This window comes from Dipodomys ordii, unplaced genomic scaffold (assembly GCF_000151885.1).
Source record: "Dipodomys ordii isolate 6190 unplaced genomic scaffold, Dord_2.0 Scaffold15, whole genome shotgun sequence".
NCBI lineage: Eukaryota > Metazoa > Chordata > Mammalia > Rodentia > Heteromyidae > Dipodomys > Dipodomys ordii.
The window spans coordinates 14,808,960-14,821,810 of record NW_012267231.1 but is presented as its reverse complement, the minus strand read 5'-3'; the positions used below and the strand labels follow the sequence as shown (position 1 = coordinate 14,821,810).

At 53.5% G+C, this 12,851-nt stretch overlaps 1 protein-coding gene across 2 annotated transcripts; it reads left to right on the top strand.

Annotated features, from left to right (window-relative positions):
- Positions 1 to 1,333: 1,333 nt before the first annotated feature.
- Adpgk (ADP-dependent glucokinase) lies at positions 1,334 to 12,681 on the top strand. Of its 2 annotated transcripts, none has more exons than XM_013012055.1 (7): positions 1,334 to 1,441; positions 2,022 to 2,247; positions 4,175 to 4,237; positions 6,036 to 6,156; positions 8,031 to 8,227; positions 8,627 to 8,725; positions 11,488 to 12,681. In XM_013012055.1, the coding sequence occupies exons 1-7, from the start codon at positions 1,410 to 1,412 to the stop codon at positions 12,046 to 12,048; spliced, it is 1,299 nt and encodes a 432-aa protein (XP_012867509.1). In that variant the 5' UTR covers positions 1,334 to 1,409; the 3' UTR covers positions 12,049 to 12,681. The 2 variants fall into 2 exon arrangements, with proteins under 2 accessions (XP_012867509.1, XP_012867508.1); XM_013012054.1 differs by having other exon boundaries at positions 11,485 to 12,681.
- The last annotated feature ends 170 nt before the right edge of the window (positions 12,682 to 12,851 follow it).

Sequence of the window (12,851 nt, the reverse complement as noted above, 5' to 3'; positions counted from 1 at the left end):
GGCTCAGTGGTAGAGCACTTGCCTTGCATGCTCGAGGCCCTGGGTTCGATTCCTCAGCACCACATAAGCAAAAAAAGAAAAGCCAGAAATGGCGCTCTGGCTCAAGTGGTAGAGTGCTAGCCTTGAGCTGAAGAACTGAGGGACAGCGCCCCGGCCCAGAGTTCAGGCCCCACGACCGGACCCCCCCCCCAAAAAAAAAGAATATGGTCAAAGCAGCTTAACAATGGCACCCGTTGGAAATGAAATTGTTTTAACAAGGTGAGTGGAACAGAAGGAGAAACACAGGGAGTCAGGTTCATTAGAACACATTGTATACACATGTGGAAATGTCGCAAGGAAATTCTCCTGGTACAATTAATGCATGCTAACAGAAAAAATACACATGTATATACATATACACATTTTTTTGTTGTTGTTGGTCATGGGACTTGAACTCAGGCCTGAGCACTGTCCCTGAATTTTTTTTGGGGGGGGCGGGGTCCGGTCGTGGGACTGAACTCTGGGCCTGGGTGCTATCCCTCAGCTCTTCAGCTCAAGGCTAGCGCTCTACCACTTGAGCCACAGCGCCATTTCCGGCTTTTTTCTTTTTTTGCTTATGTGGTGCTGAGGAATCGAACCCAGGGCTTCAAGCATGCAAGGCAAGTGCTCTACCACTGAGCCACCTTCCCAGCCCTGCTTTGACCATATTCTTTACTCCCCCTCTTCCCTGTTGCTTGTTTTCTGCATGATGGCCATTCTGACTGGTGTGAGATGGAATCTTAGTGTAGTTTTGATTTGTATTTCCCTGGTGACTAAAGATGTTGAACACTTTTTAAATGGATTTCTTGTGATGTTCAGTTCATTTGCCCATTGTTTGATTGAGTGGCTTGCTCTTGGTGCTGTATTTTTTGATTCCTCGTGTATTCTGAATATTCATCACCTGTCACGTGAGTGGCTGGCAGATTTTCTCCCATTTTGTGTGCTGCCTCTTTACGCTCCCTTTCAGTGAGGAAATTTTGTGATTTGATGCAATCCTATTGATCCATTTTCTGGGCGGCCAGAGTCCTGTTTGGAAAGTCATGGCCTCTGCCATGACCCGGAAGTGCTTTCCTTAGTGGTTCCAGTTCTGGCGTTAAGGTCTTGGATCTATTTGGAGTTGGTTTTGCGCAGCCTGAGAGATCAGGGTCCAGTTTCAGTCCTCCACACATGGCTGTCTAGCTTTCCCACCACCGCGTTAAGAAGGCCATGTTTTCCGCTCCTGTGTTGAGATTTAGCCAGCAGTAGCTGTGTGGGTTTATTTTCGGTTCTCTTGCCTTGGCCTGTTTGTTTCCATGACCATGCTTGCCTGTAGCAGAGAAACACACCTCACAGAAAGAAGCCAGTTCCCATATGCATAACTGCAATGTGCCTGCTTGCTGCCCGCCATACCCATGGGCCAGCCCGGGAGCACTGCCAGGCGATGGTGAGCTGTTAAGAGGCTGTGTGTTTGGGGGGGGGGGAGTGTCTAAGCCGCCCCCACTGGCAGATGCTGGCTCCAGCCGGGAGTATTTGGTGTTTACATATTTAATGCCTTTTATCTCCAGAGGGAAGGTGTCTCATTAGCTTTTGACCAAAACTTACCTTTTTTTTTTTTTTTTTTTTTTTAAACTCTGCACCAAGCACCATTCAGTAAGCACTCATGGATGTAGTTCATCTTCTTCACAAGGGCTCTGTGAGGCTTACCAATGAAATGCAGACTCAGAGAAATGCCTGAAACCTGACTCTGGCTCTGCCACCACTTCTTCAAGCACGCTGCACCTTGCTTCCTGCGGCGGCGGTGTTCTGTCTTGCTAAGCACCTGTCTTCTCTCTTTATAACGAGTGCAATGTTTGTTTCTTGAGACAGGATCACGCCGTGTAGCCAGGCTGGCCTCTGAAGTCCTGGTGCCTCCTGCTGGAATTACCAGCTTCGGCAGCCCAGCAGGTCTGCCAAAGGCTAGAAAAGGCCCTGTGTTCTGGCTCACCGAGTGTGTCCGGGTGCAGCCTCACACGTGTCTCCTTCAGGGTCAATGCGTGTGTGGATGTGGTGCTCTCGGGAGTGAAGCTCCTGCAGGCGCTCGGCCTACGTTCCGGGAAAGGGAGAGATCATGCCGTGCTGCACTCCAGGAAGGATCTGGAAGAGGCCTTTGCCCACTTCATGGCACAGGGCGCGGCAGCCGAGCGCTTCTTCAGTGACCAGGAAGCCTTCCACACCATCGCCCAGGCTGCGTCCGAGTCCCCGGGAGCCCAGGTGGGTCACAGTGCTGTGGTGTGTCCTGGGGTAGGACTCTTGTGCCCCAGGCAGACAAGACACACGGAATCTGTATTGTGATCCCGCTCCCATTCCTCTCCCCTCCCTTCCGGGTCTCCTGTTCATGTTACCCAAACCCCATGGAGGAAGCCTGTGCTCCCGACCAGCTATAAAAAACAAATTGTAGTCATCTCAGTGTGGCTGCTGTAATCTTGCGTCCACCCTGAGTGGAAGCTGGCCATAGCCACAGAGAACTAGCCGTGGCCTCCTGTGCGGGGAGTGGTGGGCCTGCCCATAGTAGCATCCAGTACCAGAATGCTGGCATTCCCATGGGTGGTCCTGTGTGGCAGGGAGAGTGCCCCGCACCCCTCTGCAGCCCCACCCACCTGTGACGCCAAGCCCTTCCCAGACCTACAGTGTTAAGGGAGAGTCATATCCCCCTCCTGTTCCTCTCCTACCCCTACCTCTTCCTCTCCCTGTTAAGAACGCAGCCTGGGACTGGGAAGGTGGCTCAGTGGTAGAGCGCTTGCCTTGCACGCATGAAGCCCTGGGATTCCTCAGCACCACATATGCAGAAAAAAGAAAAAGCAGGAAGTGGTGCTGTGGCTCAAGTGGTAGAGCACTAGCCTTGAGCTGAAGAGCTCAGGGACAGCGCCCAGGCCCAGAGTTCAGCCCCCGCAACTGACCAAAAAAAAAGAACACAGCCTGGATGGTATGGTTCTTCCAACCTCCAGTCCACTTTCCAGAAAACCCCCGTTAAGTCTACACCCTGCTTTTTACTTCATTATTAAAAACTCAAGTGTATTACCATTTAACGCCTCGCTTCAGTGCCTTTTTCAAACTTCCTTAAACTGTACTAAAGGTTGCTTGATAAACCGGCTAATCACCATTCTATGAAAAATCTGATCACTATTTTTAGTAAATTGCCCTAGCCATCATAGTTACATGATCTGTTAGTTAATAGGCCCAGTTTGAACCTAACCATCAGAGGCAACTACACATCTACCTGTAGAGATCTGTTCCTGTCCCACCTGAATCCAGAGGTTTGGCCCCAAACTGTGGGACAGGACAGGAGCGAGGCCTAGCACCTCCCTTATTCCTCAGTCCCTGCCTCTGCAGGGCCAGGTACTAGGGACATAGCTACCTGGGGCCGCCTGCCCGTTAGGCTTAACTGTCTGCCTGAAACAGCCTTTCTGCACAGCTCTTGTGCGCAGCAGGCCAGGGCCTAGCGTAGAACTGCTCACCTTCCCCACAGCTGAAAAGAGGGTCGGGGTGGACATCCGCATGGGGTGCCAGGACCTTTAGAGCTGACTCCAAGCAAAATTCTTTGCCCTTGGCAACACATTTCGTCATAAAGTTGTGGACTAGGCCGATGTCAGACTGGCTTTGTGAATGGAGACACATGAGGCTTTGTCCAGGTCAAGGATGGAGAGGGGACAGTAGGGTGGGGCTGGCAAGCCTCATTTGAGAATTAGATATACAGGTCTCCAGGGATGAGACTGTGGGCCTAGAGGCACGGTCACTAGCCGGAGGCCAGTCTGGGCATATTACATCTTAGGGCCGAGGATGGAGCCCAGTGGTAGAGCACTTGTGCAACATGCACAATCCCCTGGGTTCAAGCCCCAGCACTGGAAGAAAAAATTCATTTTGAAGAGAGGTGATAAACTCATAGACTCATTTCAAGGAGTGCAATGCAGAATGGAAGACCTGGCCATAACTCCCATGTTTTCTGGGCTGTTCTGGCTGCCCAGTTTGATCTATAGTTAAGAGAATCCTGTTCTCACGGTTAGCGTGATTACTCTGTGTTTCCGTGTGGCCCTAACCTCACCCATGACCTTTGTTGTAAGGTGACCTCACTGTAAACTTTGGCATTTTGCTTGGGTCCTGTGGTCGCGTGGGGGGACTCAGGTCATGAACTGTCTTGCAGCACTACGTGGGAGGAAATGCAGCTTTGATTGGACAGAAGTTTGCGGCCAACACAGATCTGCAGGTAGGCCAACCTTGCTTTTCACCAGACGTCTCTGATCTTAGGAGTGAGAGGGTTGTGTCCTTGACTAAATTTCTGGCTCCCCTGTGATATGCTGAACCCTGGGCCTCTAGTAAGGAAGCTGTGTGTGGGTGTTCATACAAGGTGGGCAGTGCTGGCCCGGTGGTGTTTAGTTCTTCACACACCCACTAAGATGATGGACAGAGTTGATGGCAGGTTGTCATCGCTGCCTTTTCAGGAAGCTTGGGGGCCTGAAGATCAATGCAGAGCCTTTGCCCAGCATGTGCAGGGCCTCAGCGTGCGTGCGTGTGTGCGTGCATGCATGCATGCGTGCATGTGTGCATGTGTGTGTGTGCAATTTAGTAGCTCGATGGTGGGTGGTGAGTGATGGTGTGGACCTGGTAATTACTTTGGTTTTTTTGTGTTAGAACCTCAATCCTTGGGTAAACTCTACTTTATCATTGGATTCAATGTACTAAAACCTTGTTTAAAATTTTCACAGCAGTTTCCATGAGGGCTATTGATGAGCCTTTCTGGTTTTGCTGTCAGGGTAATACTGGCCTCCCGGAATGAGCTGGGAACTCATAGAATGAACTGAGCACTCTCCAACTTCTTCAGGGGATGCAGTATGCATCTTTAACTTATCATAATTGGCTTTCAGGCGATCGCTGAGTTCCTTGTGTGCTGTGAGAACTTTAGAGCCAGGTGTGGTGGCTCACGCCTGTAATCCTAGCTACTCAGGAGGCTGAGATTAGGAGGATTGAGATTGAGGTTCCAGGCCAACTGAGGCCTGGAAAGTTCTTGACTTACCTCAAAAAAAAAAAAAAAGCTAGACATGATGGTAGCACAGGACTGCCATCCAGTCTGAACTGGAAGTGTAAGTAGGGTCGAGGTCCAGGCTGGCCAGGCAAATAAGTGAGACTCTGTTGGAAAATAATGGAAGTATATCTTTCACTTACCAGAATTAACCTTTCTGATGCCCTTCCTTCATTTGGATTCCTGTGTCCAGCCGGTGCCTTTCTTTATTGCTTGGTGGTACCGGGCTTTGCACCCAGGGCCTCCTACTCCCCTCCAAACCAGGTCCTCATCTGTGGTGTTATCTGAGCCGTGTCTGAAGGGCTTCCTTCAAGGCTGCTGGTGATGCACTGACTTCGATTTCATGCATGTGGGAACTCTCCTCAGGATTCTGGGTCTTCCATGTCTTCCTGGGCTTATTTATGTTTTGTAGGCAGTTGGGCTTGGCTTCACATCCAGGTGTTCAGAGACTAGCGTTTCATAGTTTGTTTGGACGTTTTGTGAGACGTTACTATGGAAGTAAAATTCTAGCCAAAGATTAGAGAGAGGAAGTAATTGGCAAGTGATGGCCTGTCACTGCTCTCCATGGGCCCATGCACGCACACACCCATGTCTTGTGAGGTCTCCAGTTCTCTGACTGGGACTACACTATTAGCATCTTCTTTAACCTCCTCAAAGTCCGTCTGCAGATGCCAGCACATCCAGACCTCGGCATGTGAACTGCGAACAGACATTGGCTCCAGGACAGCCAGCATGGCTGTCGCACTTCCCTGGGTGTGGCTGTGACTTTGATCATGGCTCTTCTCCTTTCTGATACATTATGGCCCAACTCCTCTGCACCATGTTCCTCCAAACCAGAACTAAACTGACACTAGATCAGATTTCTGTATTTTCTTGGAGTGAACGTTCCTTGCCAGTGACTGTTGAGACCCTGTCGGGGATGGGGGTGAGGGGTGCCAGGGAAAGGCCCGGTCTACCGCATTGACTCCGTGTCCCTCATGTCTAGGTTCTTCTCTGCGGCCCAGTTGGCCCAAAGCTGCACGAACTCCTTGATGACAACATATTTGTCCCACCCGAGTCGCTGCAGGAAGTGGATGAGTTCCACCTCATCTTGGAGTACCAAGCGGGTAAGGGAAGTGGTTAGATGTTGGCGGCGGGAGCCTCTGCCTGGCGCCCTGGTCTGTGAAGTGGTTAGGAGACGGCGTGGAAGAGTTCTTGGTGTTCTTAGAATTGCTCTGGCCCGTGGGGAGGGGTGGGCTCAGGGAAGCTGGCATCTTGAGTAGAAGTAAGAGTGTTAAACACTTTCATGAGGTTCTTCTTTGTGACTAGGAACAGAGAAGGGCAGATCACCCAGGCTGGGCCTGCCTGGTGCTCCCGGGCTTTTCTGACCACCTCCCCTGGGCTTCTTGGATTGGTCCAGGCCTCTGGGGGCCATCTTGGAAGCATCACTCACGTGATTTCCCATTTCATAGTGTTTTGGGGTTTACAAGTCCAGATTAACACTCTCTAATCCCCCTAAAGACGAGGCCCAATTTCTATAAGAATCTTGAATACCTGCGCGCGCTTGTTTCCAAGTGTTTCTGGCTGCTTCTTTTCTTCTGTTTGGGACTGAGATTGAACATTAGAGGGCCAAGCACCCGGCTGTCCAGTGGACACACACATCAGGTCTGACTGTAGCGAGCTATATCCAGATCAGAGGAGAGCTACAGCCCCAGGAGTAATTAGCCTCGGGTGAGTTAGACCTCATCCCAAGCCCTGGCAGGGAATTGCTGGTTATCCAAGTTCTCCTGGGTGTCCCCAGAATCTGCTGGGCATTTAGGTGAATCCTGCAGCAGCAGGCATTCACAGCTGATGGCACCCACGTGTGTGACCCTTCCCCCCCTGCACACCATGTGGGGATGGAGCCCTGCAAGCTGTGTGCACAGCAGGGCAGCCTCTTGACTGGAGTGGTGTGGCTAGCTCAGACGTGCTCCTGGTTCCCGATCTGACTCCATTCATCCTGGGTGTTGTGTATGGACAGCAGTGGCTCCTCTGGGGTCTCCAGTCCTTGCCAAAGGGCCTTGCCCATCCTCACACTTGAACTGAGAGCCAGTCACAAGCCACTTTTGCTGGCTGAAGGCAGAGAGGAGGCCTTGCTTACAGGAATGAGAAGAGCTTTGTGAGAAGGGGCAGTAGCAGCTCCCGCAGGCCCAGCCCGGCCTCTCGCTGGCCGCTCCATCCGTCCTGTGTCTACACCACGCACTCTGCCCTTCCCCGCTTGCCCTGCAGCCTGTGTTTGTCTCTGTCACTCCTGATGAAGTTGGCCTCTGGAATGCTGCGTGGCTATGTCTCCCGGGTGTGTGGCCTGCTCTGTGGGAATTTCCGTGGGGGCATGTTCCTGCTCCTGAGGCTTGGAGCTGATTCTGTGTTTGTTGTGGTCACTGCAGTCTGCTGGGTGCGGTGCAGCGTGGTGCAGTGACAGAAACGGCCCCAACTCCACCCTCAGACCTCCAGTGGATGGGCAGTTAGTGCCAAACCATGTGCCTCACCCTGGGATGGTGCAGGCGGCTGTGGAGTCCACCTGGGCGGGCCCGGAGTCCAGGGAGGAGGCGTCAATTTCCCAGATCTCACACACAGGTGGCTGGAGCAAGACATTTCTCTCCCTTGGGGTCAGGTGCCCCAGGGTCAGCAGAAGTGCGGGCAGATTGACCCTTGAGAATTCTGTGCTTAGATTCCAAGCACAGTGGAAAATCCAGCCTGGCTGGCCCACGGCCAGCATCCCAGCTGAGAGCTCAGTGGGTGGCAGAATGAACTTTCCTGAACCCAGTGGGAGCCAGTGACCTTGCAAAGGGCCTATGAGGCCCTTACCTTGATTGCTCCCTGCTCGGATTTGGGTTCTGGCTCTGGGTTGAGACCAGTGGCTTAGTCAGGCACAGGCCCAGCCACGACTCCAGGGGGAGCCCCCAGCCCGAGACTGAATGCCTCTTCCTTTCTGCCCGCTGTGTCAACTGGGCTTTTCCAGGGGAGGAATGGGGCCCGTTTAAAGCTCCCCATGCCAGCCGCTTCATCTTCTCGCACGACCTCTCCAACGGGGCCATGAATGCGCTGGAGGTGTTTGTGTCCAGCCTGGAGGAGTTCCGGCCCGACCTGGTGGTCCTCTCGGGTCTGCACATGCTGGCGGGACGTGGCGAGGAGCTGCAGAGGAAGAGACTCCTGGAGGTAAAAGCTCGCTTCTCCTCAGGCTCCCTCCTCTCAGCTTCCAGCTCAGGCTGTCTCACCTTGCCTTGGGTCCTGGCCTCTGGGACACAGCCTGGCAGCGGCTGGGCAGGGCAGGGAGTCCACTGAGCCTCTGTGTGCTACGCCAGGTATGGGCTGGAGCTTGTGTCCTGTGTCACTGTGCCCTCGGCTCTGTGTGGGTCCCCAGGCAGTCTGTGTCCTCTGATTCCATGCACTGGCTTGCTTGCTGTAGATCATGGTTTTCTGTTGGGAAAGGTAGCCTTGTCCGTAAATGCGGTCGGGCGCGCCACACTACCGTGGCTAGTGTCCAAGCTGCTCCAAACCTAATTCTGGCTTTCCTCTTGGCCACCTTCACGCTGTGCTGTCTTCCTCTCTTCACAGGTTGTGAACTCTCTCTCTGACATCCCTGCTGGTGTTCCTGTTCACCTTGAGTTGGCCAGCATGACGGACAGGGAGCTCATGCGCAGCGTCGTGCACCAGGTAACCATGGACAGACCACACCGGGCTCCTCTGGCTTGCTGAGTCGTGGTTAAGTGCCACTCAGACCTGGGGCCAAGGGGAGCCAGGAGAGGGGTTTGTAGTGCAACCAGGTCTCTGGCCAAGTAATTGAGGCCTGTCTGCATCTGGGAAGCAGAAAGGAACAGATTCTGCAGAACTCAGAAAACAGAGAGTACAGTTGAATCTAGAGGCAGAAATCTGCTCAGAAGGTGTGCAGCCTGTGTCCCTGCTCTGTGCTGCTCCAACTGGTGCCCTGTGCTTGAGCCACGCCTCCAGCTCCACATGAGCTCTTCTTGACCCACAGCTACAGGAGACTCACTCTCTTGTCACCCCAGCCATGATGGGAAGCCTGAAATAGGTGGATAGGAGACCAGGCACGCCCCCAAGTGAAAAGCAAGGCCCTACTGTAGAAACCGTCAGCACAAACAAGAGCTGCATATGTGACTGAAGTGGGGAGAGTACAAGAGTTCAAATGCCAGTGCTGCTAAAACAAAACCACAAAGAAGGGGGGGACCCTGGGCGAACTTTTGGGTACGATTGTCCCCCCCCCACACACACACTAGGAGCCCTCTAGGGGTTCATCTCCTCTGGACCCAGTGAGCAGGACACAGCAAGAGCCTGGGACCCTGGCTAACCCATGCTGACCACTCACTAGCTCTGAACTTCAGACTGGAGAAGATGCCCGGTGCAGCCCCACCCAAGCTGGGAGATCCTTGCTGGTGACAGTGCTTGGACTTGACAGATGCGGAGTCTGTCCTTTCTGTCCCTTTTTATCCAGAAGTGCTTCCCCAGGGCGCTTCGCACTCTGGAGGCAGGGTCCTGGGTGGGGCGTGGCTTGTCTTTGGCCAGGAACGTGCAGGGACATGCATTGGGCCACTTAGCTCTTCTTCTCTCTGTCTCCAAGAAAGCATAAGTTTGAGGTCGTCCACCATGGCTGATACACCAGTTTCCTTTCCACCAGTGGATTTATGAGTACTTCCTTATCCTTGCTCCCAGAGTATGATTTAATATTGACATTTGTATGATTCTGGTGCTTTAATACCATCCCACACTCCCTTTTATGTCAAAACTGAGTAGGCTACAGAGTTCACATACACTCTGAACTCCAACTCCCAATAGGCACAAGGCTAGCCGCCCACCCCACCCTCCCCAGGGGCTGCTGTGAGGGCCTGCATGGATGCTTCGCTGGCCCGCAGAGCCGGCCATCTGCAATTGGCTTCATGCTCAGTGTTTCGTGTGTAGTTCTCTTTTTGAGGTTAAATAATTTCTTGCTTTAAAAAAGTGGGGGAGGGCCGGGCGCTGGTGGCTCACGCCTGTAATCCTAGCTACTCAGGAGGCTGAGATCTGAGGATCGCGGTTCAAAGCCAGCCCGGGCAGGAGAGACTGTGAGACTTATCTCCAATAAACCATCAGAAAACCGGAAGTGGCGCTGTAGCTCAAGTGGTAGAGCGCTCGCCTTGAGCTGAAGAGCTGAGGGACAGCGCCCAGGCCCAGAGTTCAAGCCCCACGACCGACAAAAAAAAAAAAAAAAATGGGGGAGGGAGTGCTCGGATGGTGGCTCAGTGGTAGAGTGCTTTCCTCTCATGCATGAGGCCTTGGGTTCAATGCCTTAGCAACACATAAGCAGAAAAAGCCAGAAGTGGCGCTGTGGCTCAAGTGGTAGAGCGCTAGCCTTGAACTGAAGAGCTGAGGGACAGCGCCCAGGCCCAGAGTTCAGGCCCCACAACTGACAAAAAAAATGGGAGGGAATGAGGGAATATTTTTATGTCGTTTTCCTTAAGAGGTTATTTAGTCTTTGGGATCTTGGCCTGTAAACTGAAGGCAGTCCACTTCCCTGCAATAACAGCGTAGGGCAGGCCCCGGCCTTGCACGGTCCTCCACTGGCTCTGAACGGGAGGTGCTTAGTAAGAAAGACAGTGAGGTAGAAGGTGATAGCTCCCATAAGGGAACATGGGCTCAGCCAGACCTGGTGGGTCACGCTTATAATCCCAGGCAAAGGCAGGAGGATCAGAGTTTCAGGCCAGTCTGGGCAAAGTTAGCAAGACCTGAACTCAAAAGCAAAAGGACAGGGCATGAGCCCGGTGCTGGTGGCTCACACCTGTAATACTAGCTACTCTCAGGAGGCTGAGCTCTAAGGATCATGGTTCAAAGCCAGCCCGGACAGGAACGCCCGTGAGACTTAACCTCTAACTACCCAACGGAAAGCCTCAGTGGAACTGTGGCTTAGAATGGTAGAGGGCTTAGAGTGCTAGCCTTGAGCAAAAGAGCTCAGGGATAGCACCCAGGCCCCAAGTTCAAGCCCCACAACCAAAAAAAAAAAGACAGGGTGTGGCTCGTGTTAGAACACTTACCTGACCTGTGCAAAGGCCCTGTGCTCCATCTCCAGCACCACAGAATGAAGGAAGAAGTGGACTCAATGGCTCCTGTCCACTTTCTCACTTAGTGCCACCCCTCAGCACCGGCATCTCCAGGCTGCTGCTTGGTGTCAGACACCCACAACCACTGTGACTGCGCGGTGCATAGGTTCTGTCCAGGTGACCAGCATCATGGCTGCCAGCATCAGAGGCCAGCCCCGGGGCTGAGAGTGTCCAGGCAGTTCTGTCCTTGATCGTGGCAGTGGGAAGGTTAGTCACAGCTGACACTGACCATAGGAAACAGACTCAAGGACAAAAGGAGGAGCCGGGCTAGCACCGGCGCTGGGAGGTGGCTGCCAGAGAGAGACGTGTCCCTCTTTCTGCCAGCAGGTCTTTCCTGCTGTGACATCCCTGGGGCTGAATGAGCAGGAGCTGCTGTTTCTGAGCCAGGCAGTGTCGGGCCCTCACGCTGGCATCTCTTCCTGGGACGGCGTCCCCGACGTGGGCATGGTCAGCGACATCCTCTTCTGGATCTTGAAAGAACACGGGCGGAGTGAGAGCAGAGCCTCGGACCTCACGCGCGTCCATTTCCACACGCTGGCCTACCACATCCTGGCCACTGTGGATGGACACTGGGCCAACCAGCTTGCCGCCGTGGCGGCAGGAGCTCGCGTGGCAGGGACACAGGCTTGCGCCACCGAAGCCATAGACACCAGCCGGGTGACTCTGAGGGCCCCCCAGGAGTTCATGACGTCGCACTCGGAGGTAGGCACCAGGGTGGTGTTGGACCCCAGCAAACCAGTGGAGCAGTGGCACCGGGGCGGGGTGACCTTCCACTTCACGCCTGTGCTGGTGTGCAAAGACCCCGTGCGAACCGTGGGCCTGGGGGATGCCATCTCAGCAGAAGGACTCTTCTACTCCGAAGCACATTTGGCCACGGGGTTTGAGTGAGGACCACAGGTCAGGGAGAATTCAGGAAGCGGCCTGTGGGTATCAGAAGGTTCCAGGGCCAGCTGGAAGACAGCCAAAGAAACCACAGCAGATTGTGCTCCGCTGTAAACCGATACATTCCAGCCTGCAGGGATCGCGTAAACGCACTTGCTCATCCAGCGCTGGCTGTCTGCTAAGGAGACTGCATTTCTGTTTTCTGTGTTACATGTTACATGGGGAAAACCTCAGCTCCCAAACTGTCCCTTTCTATAGCACCATCAAGAATCCAAAGCCCAAGTTCTTCACCCCAGGAGTGCCCGATGGGAGAGTGCAGGCCCTCCACAGCTGCGGGCCACGCTCTGGGTGCAGCAGAGGCCAAGGATGGCTGAGCTGCTGGGCCCAAGGCCCGGGCAGCCTGCCACTTCTGCCTCCATCCCCCAGGCCCACCTCACCCAGCTCTGATGTGCGGCCTCTGAGCCCTGCAGACTTGCTGACAACTGGAATGTGCTGCTGCGGGCAGCAGAGCACGGGTTTATGCTCTGACATACCCCTCAGGCGCTCGACCTCACAAAGCCCCAGGATCATGAATAAGTGTGTCATGTATTTATTATTTTTTTTTAATAAAACAAGACTTCTGTGTGCTTCTAAAAATACTAAAAACAATCCCATGTCTTTCTGATTCTCTGGGCTGACCTTGTGAGGGGTTTTGTCTGAACTGGACATCTGTAGTTCAAGTGGCCATGGTGAAGTTGAGTTGGAGCACTGCACGGATGAGCGCGAGCTGGTGGGGTGACCGTGGGTAGCCAGCTTCTCACACCGGGCCC